Source organism: Ananas comosus, linkage group 1 (genome assembly GCF_001540865.1).
Source record: "Ananas comosus cultivar F153 linkage group 1, ASM154086v1, whole genome shotgun sequence".
NCBI classification, from domain to species: domain Eukaryota; kingdom Viridiplantae; phylum Streptophyta; class Magnoliopsida; order Poales; family Bromeliaceae; genus Ananas; species Ananas comosus.
The window spans coordinates 13,002,505-13,023,672 of record NC_033621.1 but is presented as its reverse complement, the minus strand read 5'-3'; the positions used below and the strand labels follow the sequence as shown (position 1 = coordinate 13,023,672).

At 34.0% G+C, this 21,168-nt stretch overlaps 2 protein-coding genes across 4 annotated transcripts; one reads left to right on the top strand and one right to left on the bottom strand.

Annotated features, from left to right (window-relative positions):
• Positions 5,687-13,215, bottom strand: LOC109708098 (ubiquitin-like domain-containing CTD phosphatase). Of its 3 annotated transcripts, none has more exons than XM_020229712.1 (7): positions 12,809-13,214; positions 10,098-10,242; positions 9,351-9,465; positions 9,207-9,270; positions 8,579-8,744; positions 8,040-8,281; positions 5,687-5,824 (listed from the first exon to the last, which is right to left on the bottom strand). In XM_020229712.1, exons 1-7 carry the CDS (start codon positions 13,174-13,176, stop codon positions 5,743-5,745), a joined length of 1,182 nt encoding a protein of 393 aa, XP_020085301.1. In that variant the 5' UTR covers positions 13,177-13,214; the 3' UTR covers positions 5,687-5,742. The 3 variants fall into 3 exon arrangements, with proteins under 3 accessions (XP_020085301.1, XP_020085287.1, XP_020085293.1); XM_020229698.1 differs by lacking the exon at positions 5,687-5,824 and adding an exon at positions 6,334-6,965 and having other exon boundaries at positions 12,809-13,215; XM_020229704.1 differs by lacking the exon at positions 5,687-5,824 and adding an exon at positions 7,757-7,953 and having other exon boundaries at positions 12,809-13,215.
• Positions 15,191-19,831, top strand: LOC109714788 (the record flags this gene model as incomplete). The annotated part of the gene is made up of 10 exons (XM_020239531.1): positions 15,191-15,535; positions 16,601-16,698; positions 16,774-16,819; positions 17,129-17,211; positions 17,296-17,360; positions 18,034-18,095; positions 18,411-18,470; positions 18,608-18,640; positions 19,107-19,172; positions 19,420-19,831. Coding segments are annotated over 10 exons (906 nt in total), but the record flags the coding sequence as incomplete, so codon positions are not given.

Genomic DNA, 21,168 nt, shown 5'->3' with positions numbered 1-21,168 from the left:
CCCACCCCCCAACACAACCCCTGATCGAGCACCCGATCGAAACTCCAATCACCCGTTCTACGCACTAAAACGCCTCCCCACAAACACACACACACACACTCACACGGTCTCCTCCTCCTCTCTCTCTCTTTCTCTCTGTTAGGGTTTTGGTGTAGAGCGAGAGAGAGGGGAATTGGGCGGAGAAGGGGGAGGAGGAGAGAAGCGTGGGAGAAAGAGAGAGAGGAGAGAGAGAGAGAAAGAGAAAGATAAAGGGCAAAGAGAGAGAGAGAGGGGGGTGTATTTATCCGCGCGCGACTTTTTTTTCTTTTGTTTTTTTTTCAGAAATAGGTAATACGTTATCACCACTCGTTATTTTTATTTAGAAAATAAACTTAGTTGAAAATGTGAATCAACTAAATTCGAAATTTGGGATCTCAGATATCAATTATTAGCCCTTTGCCACTTGCTCTAGGGACGGTTAGTTTTTTCCTTTCTGAAATATTAAAAGGATAATACGTAATAAAACTCTCAAAGTTTCTGAAATATTTTTTATTTTTTTTATTTTTTTTTTAAAAATTAAATATTATTCTCATGGCTTCGTACTTTTTTTATTTTAATACTTTATGATTTAAAATGTATCAATTTAGTGCCTCCTGATTTTATTTTTTTCTTTTTATTATTCATTCTTCTAATATTTTTTTTGTTAAATTAGTGACGAAGTTAAAACTAAAAGGTATGAATATTCGATAAATCTAGATAGGGTATCTGAATTTTTTTTTTGTAGATAATTTAACGAAATATTAACGGAGGAGCTAACGAAAAGAGAAAAATAAAACTACAAGATACTAAATTGATACACTTTAAACCGCACGATATATGAAGTTTATCCTTTTTTTATTTCAAATATGCTTCTCATATATTTTTGTGTTATTCAAAAATAATTCTGTTGTTAATACCTGTTAAACTATCTCGAGTTAAATCCGAATTAAGTTTCGACAACAGTTAAAAAAATCAACATACCTCTTTTACCTCTAACGTAAGGACAACTAAGAAAAGAAAGTGACAATAAAAGAATATATTTGAATGGGTAAAATAGTAATTTTACTAATAGAATTTAACTTTAAAAATATATTTAAAATAACTTGAAATATTAAAAAAATATTTTTAATATTAGCCTTCTAAGAGGAGTAAAAAAGAAAGTCGAAAACTTTTCAGAAGTACATAAGTAATTACTTTAATATTAAAAATTTTCTAACAATATTCATCCTTTCACTAAAATTTCAAAATTATTTTTAAAAAATTATAGCGTTAACAAAAAGGATGAAAAAATTAAACTATCCTTATTTTTTATAAAAAATAATTTTTAATATACTTTTGTCATTTTGAATGGCGTTTCAATATGTTCAAATATAAGTTATAAGAAATAGACGAAACAACAACGAAATTCTAATAGAGTGGGGGTTCAAAATATCAACTTAAAATTTTGAGAGTATAAAATTTAAATCAGAAATTATAATAATTTAAAATTAAAGACCAAAGTGTCACAAATGCAATAATTTAAAGAATCAATATGTAATTCATTTATTTATTTATTTAATAAAATTTATATATAGGAAGAAGCAAAATACTAGATAATAATAATAATAACTGAGTCTAAGTACGACAAAAACCGAATAATAAGAAGAAGAATTAATAAATAGTTTTACGACCAATGCATTAATTACTCATAAATGTTTTCATGGTAACCTATTTTCGGATTAAAACTTACATTAGTAAATTAATATTTAGATAAAGACACTTTTTTATTATTATTTATTTTTATAAAAAAATTAGTAGTTTAAATTTATAGTTCTTTCACTTTCTTTATTTGTTTGGTTGAAAATTTCTATATTATTCTATAAAAATATAATATAATAATTATAATTAACTCGTCACCATACTGGAAAAATTGAATTACGACTTAACATAATTTATGGCAAATCAAAATTAAAATAGGTAAAAATATATAAAAGTTATATGAATTATGGATTATTTTAATTCGACTAGTAAATTTTTAAAAATTTTGATTTAGCATTCAACCTTTCAATTTATTTGATTTGAATTAGTTAATATTATTTTGACTTCAAATTACTTACTTTAATATGAAGTATACTTACTAAATATATGAAGATAAATTATTTATTCAAAATTTGAAATTAAAGTATCTTTGAGTGACTTAAATCAAATAAATAAAAATGTCAGATAGTAAAATTAAAATTTTAAAAGATTGGATAGTTGATTTAAATAAATTTTGTATATTTTTACCAAAAAATATTCCAAACACCCTTTAAAAGGTGCCATTTAGGATGCATTTCAATCTTATTTCCTCCCTACTAATTTATTATTTTTTTTTAAGAAAAACAAAGTGTCTCTAAATTTAGATTTTAAGATTTTTTTAGAGCTGCTGCTACTTTTATTTTTAGCAAAAATTTTAGAAACATATATGATAAAGAAAAAAGTATAGTACTTTTCTGAAACATAATTAGAAATAAAATTGTAAGGACTAAGATCAGAAGATTCAATTTTGCACTCTTTTGCTTCCCCAAGAAAGAAATTTATTGTCAAAATTTTAATATAGTAAACTTTTCTAAATACACTATTAGACGACACTTTATCCAATAGCATTACACGCTGCAATAGAACCAAACTACTTGTCTTAGCAAAAAAAAATAGAGCTCTTAGTTTGGAAAAAAAAAGAAAGATGTGAGTCAATTAGGATTTGAACTTAGAACTTCGGATATCACTTGCGCTCGATAAGCTTTTGTTATTGAAATCATTGTTTGGTAGTTAAGGAAAGCTAAATAAGTGTAAATAAAGCAATAAAATAGTATATAAGTATGATTAAGTGTCAACCCTTTAATACCCAAACGCTAATTTTTTATCCGAGAATAATAGTTCTCGATTACCTATAATAATCAGGTATAACTATCTCCACCAACACCTCCATTTTCTATATAAAACTATCCACTATTTTTCTTATTCCATATTATCTATTCAAACGCTATTTTTCTTATCCCCGGGAACAACCCAATTTTCATCTAAATACTATTTTTTTTATCCCCATATTTGTACATATTCCTGTAATAGATAGTTCTTGCTTATACCTGAGCCAAACGCTACAATGCGCGACAAAAACAACAAGTGATTTAAGAGGTGCAAATTGCTTAGTTGACTTAAAAAGGGTATTAGATTCTAGTGGTTGCTTGAGAGGAAAACTAAAACTAACACTGCAAGTCAACTCCATAAATTTAAGGGAAAGCATTGAATACAACATCTAATATGTAGGACTTTTTTTCAAATAAATTTTTATAATTTACACAAATATCTCTATCAAAATTTTATTTAGTCAAATAACCATATTTCATCCAACTCAGCTGCAGGGTCGAAAAATTACTAGAATATAGTGAACCGTTCACTATTTTCAATAAAATTTAAAAGACAATTAATTCACCATTTCAATATATATATATATATATATATATATATATATATATATATATATATATAATTATATATATATATATATAATATAAATATATATTTATTTATTATTTATTTATTTATTTATTTATTTATGAGGGCTTCTTGTTTTTTGGTCAGGATACAGAGTTAAATAACATATATCATGCCAAGATTTGGCTTGTATTTTGAGTAAATTTTACCCCTATTTTCCGTCATGTACAACCCTAAGGTTTGGAACATTCTATAAAATGCTTAAGTATCTATAATCTATAATCTATATTTATAATCTATAATCTTAATCTATCTATAATCTATAATCTATAATCTATCTACTATAACTTATATTTATTCCTCAATAACTGCACACGTGTCGCGGAGAAGCCGAGGCGCGGGCCAGGGCATATATAAATCTTAATCTATAATTATAATCTATAACTATAATTATTCTTCAATAACTGCACACGTGTCGCGAGAAGGCTGAGGCGCGACCGAGGGCATGGCGAGCGGGCAGCCACGGGCGCTGGCGCGGGCGGAGCGCGAGCGGAGCTGGCCCGGGGCGCGGGCGCGCAGCGCCTCGCGAGGCGCGGGCGAAGGAGCGGGCCACGGGCAGCCGTGGGCGCCGGCACGAGCGGTTATTATACAATAATTTATTATATAATTTACTATTTATTTTATAAAATGTAAAATATATATAAATAAATGTTAAATAATTTAGACTACGGGTATTAAATATAAATATTAATTTTATAATATTGAGCATTCACATATAAATTGTACATTAAAAAATAAAAAAAATTAATGCAGCTTAAGTTAATTTTATATTTGATGAAAATTAATTGCGAGAATCACAAATAATGATTTATCTTCTCATTCACTAACTACTGGGGGCTTACGATACCTATTAAAATTATTTCACTAACTAATGGGGACTACTATGCCTACTAAAATTTTTTGATATACTTATTGCACCATTTAAATTATGAAATTGATTTTTATAACTAATTTTCAAAATTAAATTTTAAAATAACTATCCACAGTATCGCGCGGGTCCCTTAACTAGTAGTTTGTTATTTATGTACTGAATGTCCCTAACACAAGCAGTAGAAAGTATAATAATTGATATCCACAATCCCAAGTTCAAAATTTAATTATTTTATACTTTCAGTTAAGTTAATTTCTAAAAAAATGAACAGAGAGTATAGTATACTATTTTTCTATCCCTTAAAAAAATAAAAAATAAAAAATAATTGTATATGCATCTCACCCACCAAGGTGTCATGTGGCTAGAAATGCTTTTGGTGTTGAGGGGTTTCTTTCAACACAAAGAAGGTGGTTTTGGTTGGAGCACTTTTTCTAAATTCCTTGGAATGTGGGGGATAATCCATGGGTATACCATGGAAGAGTCAAAATATGCAAAGGGACTTGCTTGTTAACCTAAGAGACATCCCTTGTATGTTTAGTAAAATTAGGTATTCTTTTAGAGAAAAAAAATAAAGCCACTTTAATAGTCATTAAAAGATATGCTCTTGACCTTTTCTTTACTCAACCTTTTATTATTCTCATTTACTCTCTCATATCTTTATTTTACATCATAATTTTCTCTTCTTTTTTTTTTTCCCTAGATGCTTCTAGATCATTACATACACATTGATAAATCATAAAAGTCAAACACCAATTCAAATATTCAGGCTAAAAAAAAAAAACAACTAAATTTACTTAATGCATACAGACACAACATCAATATAGATAAAATATTAAGGGATAATTGCCTGTATACCCTTCATGCGTTCGGAAATATCCGATCTACCCCTACTTTTTTTTTTCTTTCTAAAATGTCCCTCATACGTTCCACCGTTATTCCAAAATACCCCCGCAGTTATCCCCTGTTAGCTTAACTCGGATTAAACATGGGTTAAATCTATACTAAACAAAATACCTATTTTGCCCCTACTTTATTATAGTAATCCCTAAGATTATCCTATCTTTCTTCCTCAATTTTGTCGCCACCACCGGCCGACTCCTCCGCCACCACCGGCCGGCTCCTCCGCCTCTACCTCACCTCCTCGCCTCATCTCCTCCCAGACCACCACCACCTCCCACACCTCCACCTCCAACACCACTCATCTCGTCGCTCTCGTTGTCCTCCTCCGCCGCCGCTCTCGTTGTCGCCGTCGTCCTCTTCCTCCGCCGCCTTGGCCGGCGCCGGGAGCAAGAGGGCCGCAGCGACGATCCCATCTCTCGCCGCTCTCGTCGTCCTTCTCCTCATCCGCTGCCTTGGCCGGCGCCAGGAGCAAGAGGGCCGCAGCTCCATCGGACCCCTGCACGCCTTCTGCTCCGGATCCGGCTGAAGGGTAAATAAAAAAAGTATTTACTATATAAAGGGTATATAAGAAAAGTTTGTTACGGTATAAGGGTATATTGGAATGGGCAAAATGGTAATTTTTCAGAACTAACGGCAGCTCACTAACGGAACTTAACTCTAGGGGTATTTTAGAAAAACTTAGAACATAAGAAGGGTATTTTCAATATTAGCCTTCTAAGAGGGGTAAATAAGAAAACGGGAAACTTTTCAGGGGTATATAGGCAATTGCCCCAAATATTAAATACCATATTAACAAGTTCTTATTACTCAATAAACAGACAAACCAACTAGTCTAAACAGTGATAATTATCACAAATTCTCCCTTTGCTCCTCCCTCTTACCTCTTCCTCTTAACTTAATTTACTCATTCTCTTTTTTCCACACTAATTTTCACATATTGTTGTAGTTCAAGTAGTTTTCTTCTTCTTTTTTTCCATATATATGAAAGTACCTAATAGTTACTTGGGTATGATTCCATGGAATCAATCACATGCATCAGAATCATTCCTCTTGAATGAATGGCATTTAGTGATCAACTTGCAATGGGCACTTCTGGGAAGTAGCTAGGTTAGGTCTCACATGTGGTCTCAATTTTTAGCCACTACATACAAAAAGGTTTGCAAAGAACCACACAACCTGCAATGCCACATTATAGAGAACCACCACTGCAACCTCACATGTGACATTTGAGGTGCTTTCAAAGAGATACAAAATGTCGGTTAGGAGGGTAACATCACCGCAGTACTTCGATTGCGACATCCAATCTCGACGACGACGCATAGCTCGTGGCGATTGATTGCCTATTTGACCCGCCTTCTGAAATAGCTTTCTAAGAGTCGAAAAGCAAAGCACTTGTCGAGAAATAAGTCGTCAGGAATTAAAAAACAACGCTATTCAAACAGAACTTCGACGGTAACTTTGGAACACAATTTTAAGGGCGACCGGTCAACTATGGCCCAAATCACAGAACAAAGAGGGAAATCCCAGACCCAAAAGGGGTTGCAGAGAGTTAGCCAGTCTCAACTCGGCGCCCCTTTGGAAGACGCACCATACAATCAATCCAAACTCCACCCCACACGCAATCCAAACATCGGAAGCGAGAAACCATTTGGCCCTCCGAGTCCTTTGTGCGATTTCGTGCAAAAAGTAAACATGCATAAAAGCAGTAGGTAGAGATACTCACACCAAGTACTCTAGCAATTAAAGACTTAGAAGTGGACATTCATGGTTTTCGTAGTACATAGAATAGCAAAGGGTGAACCAAAAGCATGTACACCATGATTCATGAGGCAAATTCTTCAGTACATAGAAAGCAGATGGAAGATAGGACTATGCACAAGAAGTGGAGCAAATCATTTGCTCACTCTTTTATCTTTCCACCCTTTCATGTGAGATGGAATTTTCGACACTTTCGAAAGGCTGAAACCTGTTGGTTAAGAGGGCACCATCTAATCTAGGGTTGGTTCATAGCCTAGGTTAAATAACTAGGTAAGAACCTTCAGAAAATCTATGTTCTACGGTTTGATTGTGACAATTTAGTCCTCTATGTTCGAGTCTCATTTCAATTTCATCCTTCATGTTCAAATTTAACCTTAAAAATTGTTGAAGTTTGACCTCAGTTTCATCCTAAAAGTCTCACAAAAGTTTCAATTAAAATAAGGATATTTTAGCATGGGGCTAACAGCCGAAAATGTAGATTTTCAAAGGTAGCGAATGAAACTGTTTGATTATAGTCCAAACATAATTCGGAATAAGATCATCACAATCAAGACTATGACTCCAGGGGTCAAATTTGTAAAAGATCCCACAAAAGAATAGGTGCCCTTTCCTGCCTTAGATAACATTAGGCATATTCTAGGAACATTATTTTTGCAAATTTTAGGACTAGATTCCTTTTGTTGTAAATACTTTCAATTTAATAAGCATCTAATCAAAAGCTTATTTAGCATCCGGCACAAAGCAAACAGCATGCTGTGACATTAAAAATAAAGCAGAAAAATATATCCTTCCTAGAGCAAGCTCTAGCAGGGTAGGGTTTCATTGCAGATCCAATACCAACTTTACTCTTTGGTTTGATAAGAAATTTTCCATGGAAACAAACCAAACTGAACCTGAACAAAGTATTCCAAAAAAGAGCCATGAAACAATTTTTTTCAGTGCAAACATCAAATTGCATAGAATGTCCACACTGTTTTACCTGTGTCGACGCCTTTTTGTGTTATCTTCTGTAAAGATTTCCCATCTGCTATGATCAAGTTGAGAAAAATCAGGAAGATCAGCTATCGTGAGAAGGTACTGCGTAAGCTTTACTAGCTCCCGATCGCTGCTGCGGTTCAAATGAGCCTTCTTGAAAGGCCGTATTACAAGGCCATTCTGTGGGTTCATGACAAAGTTCCTTCGAAGGTCATCGAACATAATTGTATTTTTTGAATTATAAAACTGCAAAGATAGACAAAAACAACATGTAAAAGGCAACAAAGATAATGATGGGCTTTTTTAGGCCTGGCTAGAGCTTCTTCAATTTTGCTGTTTAAAAAGAGCTCTTTGAAGAAACACCTATAGCTATTTTGGAGACAACCTTTGGGCCTGAGAATATCATTTTTAGCCGCTAGCGACAGCAACAAAGCTCCAGAATATTTGCTAGCCAAACACCTGGCCTCTAGAATTTCTGCTTTTGGGAGTATAGAAGCTGTTCCAGCAGCCAGAACCAACAAGGCACTTAGTTCAGAAACAAACCTCGGAGAATTGAGCCCATATAAGGCCAAGTGGCTTGCAGTCAAAAGTTCCATGCCTATCGGATTGTACGGTGATCATGGCCAAGTGATCTAGAAGAGCGGTTATCTTGTAGCTGGGATTGCTGAGAACACCGAGCTGCCCCATCTTCAACTCTACCCATTTCATACTGCAAAAAAGGAGGGAGTATTATCTCCTTCAGGTTGCAAGAAATTCAACAGTAAATTACATCATTACTCATTAAACTTATCTCAAAATTCCACTAAAGCTAAAAATATTTTAATTCACTTCAAATGATGCACAAATGCACTAAATGTCAATATCTGTCATAATCAGGTCTATTCGTCAAGTACATTTAAATCTTCCTCATCGAGAGATGAAATGGCGGTTAATTCTCAAAAACATTGAAATTAGCTTAATCAGCCATCATGCCATCTCTGTCAGTGAAACTAAATTGAACATAATGGCTGACCCAGTTGTAACAGAAATCAATCTTCAGTGCATCCAACAAATTAAAGTCTAGTGACCTAACAGAAATTTTACAATAAATTCACCGAACAGTAATTACTCATTAGTTCAACAATTAGAGGATTTATCAGCTTCCTACTAAAGAAAGGATAATAAATCCCACCTAGTTGCGGACCATATGATGATATCATACTCTGCGTAAACAGCAGAGAGAAACTCGTGAAGATCTGCAAAAGAAACTTGTACGGTAACAATACAGAAATAACAAAAAGTAGAAGTTTCTTATGCATCAATATAATGAACTTGCATGGACGCATAAGCTCGAGTGGGTTTTCAGCTGAAGATCGGTGATCAAACAGAGTGTAATCAATGTCCAGGACAAGCAGCTTCTTTCCTTCACGGCAGGGATTCAACAGCTTGATCTGTAGGAATAAAGCACACGGACAGAACACGAGAACAAAGATAGCAAGCAGCAAATATAATGACTAAAAAACCTAGAGATATCAAGTTTATGAACTAGTTAGTGCAAATCGGCGCTATAAGACGCAATCAAACGTAGAAAACATTTTCATGAATACAAGCATTATAAACACTATCGATCATCCAGAAACATGTCCAGATTTGTTAGAAACTAAATAAATGTCTCTTTATTAGCAAAATGGAAAAAAAAAATAACAAGACAATTACAACCTTACATGATCATATTTTGCTATTTTGGTCATATTTAATTGAAAAAAAAAGAGCCCTTGAACATTGATAATTGACAATGATGATCCTGTCCATCCCAAATCAAGAACATACATAGGATCCCTTAACAGAGGCTGGAAATCTCTAGGCTCTACATACTTCATCTCAATAACAATTTAACAGCTCCATCAAGAAATTAACCACCATAAAGAAATACCCATCTCCATCTAAGAAAAGTATGAGTCAACCTAGCAGGCTAGCAATCTCATGTTATCTACTTAATGATCAACAGACATGCATAAATTTTCAAAAAATGAAAGAAATATGGAAAAAAAATGTGTTTTATGAAAGTTTATAAAGAACAAACCTTATATTGATCTATTCGTCGTTGCAATTTCTGCTTGTTTACTCCCTTATCTTTGATGTCAACGACTTCATCTTGACCCAGTTCAAAATCATCAATGATCTCTGGGGAGTCCGCTTGGTCCACAATAATATCATCTTCAACAGTTCTGGAAAACTAGAGTAAATAGAGGCCAAAATGTCTATACAAACTAGAGTAATATCATCTTCAACAGTTCAAAATCATCTTCAACAGTTCTATTACAGCTGTTAATGAGATAAACCAAAATAACAATCTCCTATGCCAAAGAAATTTCAAGTCTGATTTTCAGAATCAAGTAGCTAAAAAAATAGTAATAAATTGATGGTCAACAAAAGTTGGCCCTTTCCTCTCAAAAAAAAAAAAAAGTTGGTCTGACCGACCGTCCCTAGAACAAGTGGCAAAGGACTTGATGGTTGGTACCCGAGATCTCAAGTTCGAATCCTATTTGATTCACATTTCCAGCTAAGTTTATTTCTACAAAGAAATAAATAAAGCAGATAGCATGCTACTTTTCTCTTAAAAAAACAAACAAAAGTTGGCCTAGAGAAAGAAATGAAGAATAAATAAACTCTCATATATGGTACACCAACATTCTAGATTGCAGTCTTTCTTACTATTAGTAGCTAATAGATTAGAATGACTGAAGAAAAATCCTAATTTATACCCTAAAATGGATATAAATTAAAAAAACATTTTAAGATGAACGGCCGGATGATACAATCTTGTTCACAAGGCCCTACATATAATGACAAAGTGACTAACACAGGAACGAATATTGAACTCATCATATTGATGCAAACCAAAAGTACTGTAGCACAGTACTGCAGTGCGGTAATGTAGCAGTGCAGCGGAAACGAAAAATTAAGCATATGTTTAAACTTATTTTGTAAATCTAAATATTAAAAACATATTAAAATGAACTTTTAGAGACCAATGCAGAAAGCAAAATAAAATTCAACAGCAACCCACTTAAAGTTTTGATTAATAACAATCATATGACGAGTGATGATAGATCAACGATCAAGACAAACATACCAATACCAAGTATACATAATAGTCCCAAAATAAATTTTGGGTTCTTGGTGTTTTTTCTTTTTTGGGGTGCTACATGTCGTCATATGATTGGATAAAGGATATGTTTTGTGTTGGTTTGTTGGGATTTCAAGTATAAATTTGGGTTTGACTGGGCTAGGTTAGGGTTTGGATAGGTTTTGATTGGGTTTAAGGTCAACCTAGCCATCCAACTCCAACAAATTAAACCAAGATCAAATCAAATACCCAAAATATGCCCAAAATAAAATAAAAGTAGACTCGGTGTGCTGCATCACATATGGTTTAAGCTAAAACGGCAAGCTTCTGATGTCAAATTGCTAGTGAATTTATTCAACACTAGCCTTGTCTCCTCAAATCTGCAACTTAGTCGGATGGATTGAGCACTATCTCTAACAAAGTAAAACCCTGCTTAAGACTACTATATAGCTTTGAACCTTCCAAGAAATCTAAAAAGGCTTTATCAGCCACTTCAAAAGCAAGGCAGAAGCATAGAATGCCCTATACATAGTTGAACAAAACAATTTTATTAAACAAAATGATTGCTAGGTTGAACAAACTGCTCAATATAATTGATGAAAATGACTTAAACAGAGAATCAAAAGTAGGAAGTGCATCCATCAAAAGAAAAACAGTTCAGAAGTCTATTCTAAAATGGCCAATATATCGAGGATTTAAATGCCCATCAGGACGGGCCATATCCACCGTGTCATATCCACCGTGCTGTATCATGCCAACAAAATATCGGCACGATATAGTCCCGTACCGACGGCACAATTCAAAACTCTCTACTCTTTAAATTAGTAAATAATTCTCTTAATAAAATTCAAAAAATTTAATAAAGATACATCATAAGCAATTAGAATATTTTGTTGCTAAAGAAAATAAATATTTCATGCCATTATATATCGGTACACGTGTATTTTTTTTGACCGGCACGCATTAAGATTTCGGCACGATCCCGTGCCACGGCACTTAAATCCTTGCAACATATAGTTCAATGGGTGGTCCTTGTACATTTTCAACAATATTTAGGTTTGAGAATGAGGAGATGTTTAAATACCCAATAAGTGCCACCCTTTCGATGTTCCGCTCACTTTAGGTCTTCCGACGATTTCTTCTCCAAGAAACAATCTAAATATAGCAATAGAAAATAAAAAAAGGAAACCCTAACGACTGTTCTACCAAAATTAGAAATAGGGTTTTGAAATCAAGAGGCAGGGATAATAATACCCAATCATGCTCATCTTTCCATTATTCTCCCCTTTTCCTTGTGTTATATGCGCTCAAAGATTAGAACTTTAAGCTCTCTAACGATCTCTTCTTTAAGAAAACGATCTAACAACACCAATACCGAAGTAAAGGCGCACAAAAAAAAAAAAAAAACTAGATAGCCACTACTCTACCACTCTCCGAGCAAACAACTTGCATAAATTTGTAATTAGGATTTGAATAACGAGGAAGAAGAAAAGCAATGGCGTAGCAGTACGCCGATCATGATCATCTTTTCAATATCCCCCGTTTCCTAAGCCGAGAAAACCCTAGATCACCACTACTTCATCACTCTCCGCTCAAACAACCATCATAAATTCGCAATCAGGGTTTGATCAAGGAAAGGACAAGATAAGGGGATGGGCGAGTACCCGATCATGGTCATCTTGACCGAGGCTTTGAGGTTGAGGTGCGAGAGGAGGAGGGAGTCGTCGTTGAGCTTCGCGGCGAGCTTGGGGTAGAGGAGCTTCTGGCGCTTGGGGAGCACGGAGGTGGCCTCGCAGATGCGCCGCTTCAGCTCGGCGACGCTGTCGTCGCCGCAAACCCTAACGGTGTACTCCCTCCCGCTCCACCGCACCGTGAGCGTCATCTCCTCCACCCCCTCCTCCGCCACCGCCACCACAGCCTCCGCCGCAGACGCCGCCGGAGTAGGCGCCGCCGCCGCCGCCTCCGATGCCGCCGCCAAGGGCTCCGACGGGGTCGTGGAGGACGAAGACGACGACGATGGCGAGGGCTCCATTGTTTTCCTTTGCTGCTATGTTTGATCGATCGTTCCTACTCTGCATTTGAATGTTATAATACAGGTGAAAATGTATGAACAACCCTCAACTATACCCAATTCTCAAATAGATGTCTTAATTTTGTATCCTTTTTGCTTGATGCCCCTTTAACTTCTAAATTTTTCAATTTAAATTATTTAAATTGATTACATTGTTAATGACTAATAAATCATAAATCATTTTTATTTATTTTAAAATGATTAAATTGATCACATTTTAATAATTTTTTTAATTTATTTAGCTTAGATTATTTAATTTTAAAAATTAAAAAAATTAGGTTGTCTCAATCGATCTATCTATAATAATTAATGGAGGTTATTTCACAATGCTATGTATTTCATGATGACATCTCCATATATTTTTATCAAAAAATTAAAATTAAAAATGTACGAAAAATTTCGCAATGAAGTAAATTTATCGACAATTTTTATTACAACAAATATTTTTAATTTATTAATAATTTATTTGAATTTAATATTTTTTATATTTTAAAGTTTATTGATAACTAAAAGAGTCATTAAATTTGAAAGAAAAAAAGCCTGATTAAGAATAAAAAAAATCAAATAGAAAAACATAGAATTTAAAATGCTCTCAAATCAAAAAAAATGTTGAGAATTCATTTTAAAATACGCTCTATATATATGAGGGGTCTCTATACATTTTTACCAAAAAAATAGAATTTTATAAAATAACCTTCTAAAATTTTATAATTTACGAAATAATCCTACCAAAATTATATTTTGCAAACTAACTCTCTTTTCGCCATGTATGAACCACATGGGATTTTATCTCATATCTTTTAAAGGCGGTGAATTGTTTACCGTTTTCTTTTATTTCTTTTAAGTCGGTGAATCATTCACCGCTTTCGCCGCATTTATTAAAATTGTGCGTGAATTATATAGAAAATAGAAAAAAATAAGGTTGTTAGGATTATATATAGATTATTAGAATTTTTATTTGATTGTTATGATTGTATAAATAGATTATTATGATTTTCAGGCTGTTAAATTTATATAAAATTATATGGATATATTTTTAAGATTTTCATACTGTTAAGATTATATGAAATTGTATAAATAGATTATTAGGATTTTCAAATTGTTAAGATTATATGAAATTGTATGTATAAACTATTAGGATTTTCAGGCTGTTAAGATTATATAAAATTATATGGATAAATTATTAGAATTTTCAGATTATTAAGATTATATGTGATTTGTTAGGATAGACTGTTAGGATTTTCAGGCTGTTAAGATTATATGAAATTGTATGAATAAATTATTAAGATTTTTAGTTTGTTAAGATTATATGTGATTTGTTAGGATAGACTGTTAGGATTTTCAGGCGGTTAAGATTATATGAAATTATATGGATAAATTATTAAGATTTTTAGATTGTTAAGATTATATATGATTTGTTAAAATTTTTATATGGTTGTTAAAATTATATATGAAATATAAAGAGAAACAATAAATAAGCGAAAGAGGGTGAATGATTCATCGCTTTCATAAGAGATATTTACCCTCACACCTACGTGGCAAAAAAAAAAAAAAAAATTTTTACAAATATAATTTTGAAAGGGTTAGTTTTGTAAATTTTAAAATTTTAGAGAGTTATTTTATAAAAAAGTCCAAAAAAAAAAAAACATCATTAATTAGCCCAACAATCGCATCCACTTGTCGCGTAATATCTCCACGCGCTCTCACTTTCACCGTTCACGCATTTTTTTTTAACAAAAAAAAAAAAACAAAAACAAAACAAAAATTTTCTCTTTCAAAATATCTCCTCTCCTCTCTCCTCCTCTTCTTCTTCCTCCTCCTCCTCCTCATGAAACCAATCCCCAAACCCTAAACCCTAACCATAACCCTAACTCCTACGATCTTCGAGCTTTACCTATCCATGTGAGAAGCGCTTCTCTCTCTTTCTCTTTCTCTTTCACCCATTTCGTCGAACACCTCATCCGCAGCAAGATGATGGCCCTCTCCGCCTCCTCCCCCTACTCTTCCTACCCTCACAAGCTATACCCTTCTTCTTCTTCTTCTTCTTTGGATCGACCTGTGCCCTTTTTCTTATCGCCTTCGTCGAAGAAGAGTGGGGCGGGCGCTATACGCGCGGCGAAGCAGCAGCAGAAGAGTGCGCCGGCGAAGAAGGGAGCCGGGAAGAGGAGGCCGCCGGAGAAGCCGCAGGAGACGGGCGCCGCCGTCGCCGGGGGTGCGGCAGAGCCACCCAACGTCTCCGCTGCCGAAGCCGCCTGCAGGGTTCGTGCTCGACGCGCACGGGCGGGTCCTCGCGGCGGCTTCCAAACGGATTGCTACTATAGTGAGTGTTGGAATTATTTGCTGAAATGAAACCAAGTTGCTAAATTTCATGCTAATTTGTTTCAATCTACTGATCTAGTGGTGTCAACTGTAAGAATTGTTGGTCCTATATGTGTTGTGTCCAAGGTTTTAAGTGCCCATCGGTACGAGCCGTATCCACCGTGTCGTACCGTGCCAACAAGATACCATCACGATACAGACCCCATACCGATGGCACAGCTCAAAACCCTTTATTCTTTAAATTAGTAAGTAATTTTTTCAATAAAGTTCAAAAGATGTGATAAAAAGACATAATAAATAGTTAGAATATTTTGTTGCTAAAGAAAATAAATATTTCATACTATTATGTGTCGGTATATAAGAATTTTTTTGACCGGCACGCATCGGCATGGCTCGGCACGCACCGTGTCGTACCGTGCCGGCAAGTTTCCGGCACGACCCCGTGCCACGGCACTTAAATCCTTGGTTGTGTCTACTTCGGAAAGCTTAGGTTGCTAGATAATGGTATTTTAATACTTTATATTTGACACTTCTCCTTGGGGTGTTCATGACTATTTGACAGGCCCAAGGCACGGACTTGAACAAATTGGAGGAAATTAAATTAAAGTATGAGTGTCTGAACACTTGAAAAGCACTATGTTGATTGGTTTATAGCTTTTAGTAATTGGATGTAAGTTGGTTTTTGTTAATTGATGAACGTATGATTTTAGCGAGCTTACTTTTGTCCCGAGTCCTTTTGAATCAGTCGTTAATAGGCGGATCTTGGATGTTGTTGTCATTGTCATATTAAGCTAGTTTGTAAGGACTAAATTGTAGGATTCTGTAATAAATGACACAACCTGCACCAATTATAATACTGACACCCTGATAAGTAGGCGCTGAGATCTTGTAAAGCAATAAGCAAGCAAGAAGCACATCTAATTAACTCTTTAGTTTGTTTGCTGTCTATTCTCTTATGGTGGAAACTCGTCATCTGTGAAAATCTTCAATTATTGTCTTGGCTTTGCATATCCGATCCATCTATCTGTGATTATTTGTTTTAAATAATTTTTCAAACCATACGCAGGTTGATGCTACAAATAATTTGCCTTTAGAGTGTGTTATTAGGAGGGTTTTCCAAAGTTCCCAAGGGGATGAGTGCATGCTACTCTGTCCTGTTGATACGTGAGTGTTTGCCTCATAATTGTTATCCTGGATGCTATAAAAGTGATGCGCCTAACTGAAGTGCCTTCTTCTTAGGCCTGTGCAGATTTTAAAGAGCACAAACTTCAATGGATGGTCAGCCGTACGTCTTCAACTCTTTTAACTTTATTTTTCATTTATACATTGTAACTGTATCTTCAAGCAAAGTTTTATAAGTGAGAAAAGCTGTGCTTGATGCTTGAATGGTTTAAAAGATTTATAAAGAGCATGCTTCCGCTCTCTCGGTGATTAGCTAAACAAAACTAGGAAAAGCTATTTTATTCTCTCCTTTTCTCGCGTCCTTTAATTAGTCATAAACTGTGCTTTAGATTTCAATTTTTTATGCCTCTTTGCCTTCTGTTGTGACATGTTGGTTACACTCTCAATAGTGTATGCCTGGCTCTCTTTACAGGTGAATGACGATGAAGTTGAGGCTATAATTCCCTCTGCTGCATACGCCCTTGCAAAAATCCACATGCATCTTGTAGTTAGTGGGTATGGACTTAGGTTATCCAATTTTTGTGCAGATATCACTTGTATCTTCTGTAGATATTATATTGATTTATATTCTTTGTTCAGGTTTTGCTACACAGCTAGAGGGGGTTTTTGCTACTCTGAAGAGGACATACTTGAATTTCGTACAGGCAATTAAATTTCCTTTTTCAAGTTTTTTACTTAGTAAATAGAGATGGGGATGATTCTGTCCCTTTTTCCTCAAGATCCTGATTAATGGTCTTCTAATTAGGTCCACGAAAATATACAAAGATAGTTGCACCTGATGCATCTCATAAACGAAATCCATTTCTGCTCAGATGACATTAAGGAAATGTAAGACTTTGGAGGCCCCAAAAGTCTTAATGCTCTTTAGAGCTTCCCCTAGGATGCATTAAAATGGTGGTGGGAACCATCATCAGAAAAGCATATGCCGCCACCATTTTAGAGCATCGGAGAGAAGGTCTAAAGCGCTTTTAGAATTTCTGGACCCTCTAAAGCATCAACGCGGGAGCATTTGGACAATGCATTTCCAAACTAGTCCCAAGTATCAATGGATCATCAACGTGCACGCATGTGCAGCTGCTACGTCTCGACATTATTTAGTGCATTGTTATGGACTTACTGAGAAGAAAAGTGACTATTGACATGGTGTATTTTCTTTTGGTTAATTCCTTTTTTACAATTTAGACACTCTTAATCAAATATTATGAGCTTTCCTCATTGGGAGTGGTGTAGATGTATCTCCTATTTATTGCTAAAGTTTTAATTTTGTACTTGTGACAACATTGGAAGTCTATTAACTTGTTTTTGCTGAATCTGCAGATGATGGTGAAGATATTGAAGGTTTGCCTTCTGAAGGTGTAGAGATTACTTGCTTCCACTTGGTGAGATATACAAATCCTTCATCTTATCTTTCCACTGATGTTATTATGTCCGTCTCCTTCGGAGTTTTGAGTAGTTTTTCTGTGTTAGTTGTGCTTTCATAGTCGCCCTAACTTGTGTACATGAGGCCAGATATTTAATTCAATTCTATTTATGTAATTTTTTACATTATTTCTGAAGGTTAGTGATGGGTTGAGGTGGTTATTCTAGATATGTTCTTTTCTGGAAAGTTACCATTGAGGCTTTCGTCTCAATAGTTTATATACTGATTACTGGCTATTAAATTCTAAACTTTGTTATGGAGATTTAACTTACAGGATGGGACACACTATATGATTTATACGCCATCAGATCCACTTCTGTTTGTTGCCGTGAAGGTAGTGCCTCTTTAATATCAGAACTTCGAAGCAATTTGATGTTTTTTTTAAAAAAATTTTCCTTTTTACTTTTTTGCTTAACCACATAATTTCTGTAAAGCTAATCCTTTTTTCAACTGTAATATGTATTTTTGCAGGACAAAAATGGCGCATTGCAAATTGCAGATGATGTAAGCAATTACATCTTTTCTCTACCACTTACTAACATAACATTCTGGCTTTCATTTTCTGCCCTCGTTGACTTATTCTTCTCCCTCCACTTAATCACTATCATTTGTTTGTATGTTGGGCTATTTGTGCTAACTGGTCTGTCATTAAAAAACTTCGACATGCGGTTTCTCTTTCTTTGGTTGTTTTCCTTTGGATTTCAGTTTAGAATATTATTCTCTATCACCTTTGAAAATAACGCTCGATGGGTTGTGCTGGTTTCTTTTAACTCTGTTTAGCCATTCTATGAAAGCTAGAAGTTTTGGTATTTTTTGTGTTAACTACTACTTGAAATATATTGTTATAATATAATATGAATTCTGCGGAATGAGCTTTAATAATCTATCCCTGGTTAATGTGTTTTATTTAGCATATCGGCATTTTCATAGGCGAAAACTGCTTGACAATTGAAGTGCTCTTTGCAAACAGGATCTTTTGGAGGACCTTGCTGTCATCGGTGCCATAGACGAGGAGACGGAATTCAACGCTTTAGTGGTAAATCCTGTTCTTGGCCTTAAACTCTTCTTTTCTTTTTCTTTCTGAGGACAAAACTTGACCAATAAAGGAATAGAAAATTGCGGGTGACGCAGCTCGAGTCCCGCTGCTATTTGATCGTAGAATCTGTTAGTTTCATACTTCGAAATCTAAATGAGATCCTTTAAATGTTTCAGGTTCTACTAGATATGTTGTTCTTTATCTTACTGCTATGACTGTGTTCAATAACACTCTAAAACTCTTGCAGGAAGAGGAGGCCGCCCTTCTCGAGTCGTTACTGGGGAAAGATGACTGATATTCTGATGACATACAGTAGAAACTTTAGCTTCGACTCATCCTGTGAAGATAAAATTCTCAATGCAGCAAGAGAAATTCACATTCTCTCTGTAAAAATTAGTCATGTAATCCCATTTTCTTTTCAATTTTTGTTGCTCATAGTTGTATAAGAAATGTGGTTATGGTGTCATGTCGAGGGAAACACATGTTGAGGGAAACACTCTCGTAACCGAAAAAGCATAGCAGGTGTTGTTGTTAAGTGTTGTCGTTAAGGTTCCGTTCTGAGGTTGTGGAGAGATTGTGTTATGTATGATTAGTTCAGATATATTTTGTATGGTCTCACTGGAAATTAGAGAAGCATATTCCGAATGATTTCATTCTAACTATGTTTTGTATAAAAGTATTAGATGGTCTTTAAAACTAAACGGCTACTAAATGACAAAGGATTTTTAGGTTCGACTGGGTTGTCTATGAAGATGTAGAGTGTATTAGTAAGGATAAGATAAAATGCATACTCGAGGCTTGTACAATATATTTATATGTATATATATAGTTCTCTCTCTCTCTATATATATATATTAAATAGCTGTTATTTCATTCGACTGTCGAGAGATTTTGTGTGTAAAAGATAAGATTTTGTGTGTGTAAAAGATAATTGTGTGTGTAAAAGAGAGATTTTGTGTGTAAAAGATAAGATTTTGTGTGTGTAAAAGATAATTGTGTGTGTAAAAGAGAGATTTTGTGTGTAAAAGATAAGATTTTGTGTGTGTAAAAGATAATTGTGTGTGTAAAAGAGAGATTTTGTGTGTAAAAGATAAGATTTTGTGTGTGTAAAAGATAATTGTGTGTGTAAAAGATAACGTAGCTTCTCATAAGCAATAAGATTAATAATAAATATACTTTATATAGATAAGTTTAAAGCTATATGTTAGATCAGTGAAAAAGATTTAAATAATTTAAACTATGAGAGATATTAATTAGCCCAAATTGTTGTTACCCATTATATTCTATTGGTTCTTAGATTAGTATCCAAATTCTATTCTTGAGCGCGCTGAAATAATTGTTGTTACCCATTATATTATATTGGTTCTTAGTATCCAAATTCTTCGGCGCGCTAAAATAAAAAAATAAAATTAAAGGGTGAAAAATATTTTAAAGCCGGAATTATGTTACGTAATTCATTAAGTTATGATTATAATGAATATTTTAAAATTAAATTGTGTAAAGCTAAGTTACATTGTGATGAATTTATTTTAAATTTAAAAAAATTAAAAGTAATGAAAATTTTAAATATTAATATTGAGAAAATTGTTTCCTTTTAAACTTTTTTCAAAACGTGTCTTTTCTCTTTACTGTAAAGTAATTGCTGCGTAAATTTAAAATTGATTACATAATCTATATATTTTGAAATATAAAATAAAAATAATTAACTGCCATCCAAGTATATCAAAACAAAAAACTCAAATAAAACGTAACAGGTAAAACATGAAAAGATAAATACAAATTTATTTTACAATAACAAATGCTCCAATGCCCATTTTTTTTTCCTTTTAACAAAAGATCGCATGTGGTAACATTTATCTCTAATTTTCTCCTTTTTTTTTTACTTTTATCTTTATCTTTTATTTTAATCTTTTTACTTATATCCTTTTATTTAAAAATTTACAAATAAATAAATAAAAATTCATGGCCAATCCGAATTCAAGTCCAGATATGCTAA

Coding starts and splice junctions, on each gene's coding strand:
- LOC109708098 (XM_020229698.1), bottom strand. CDS start 13,176: ATGGAGCCCTCGCCATCGTCGTCGTCTTCGTCCTCCACGACCCCGTCG. Junction 8,282..8,578: donor TATGGGCTCAATTCTCCGAG/GTTTGTTTCTGA, acceptor CTATCTTTGCAG/TTTTATAATTCAAAAAATAC. Junction 6,966..8,039: donor ACAAAAAGGCGTCGACACAG/GTAAAACAGTGT, acceptor AATCGCACAAAG/GACTCGGAGGGCCAAATGGT.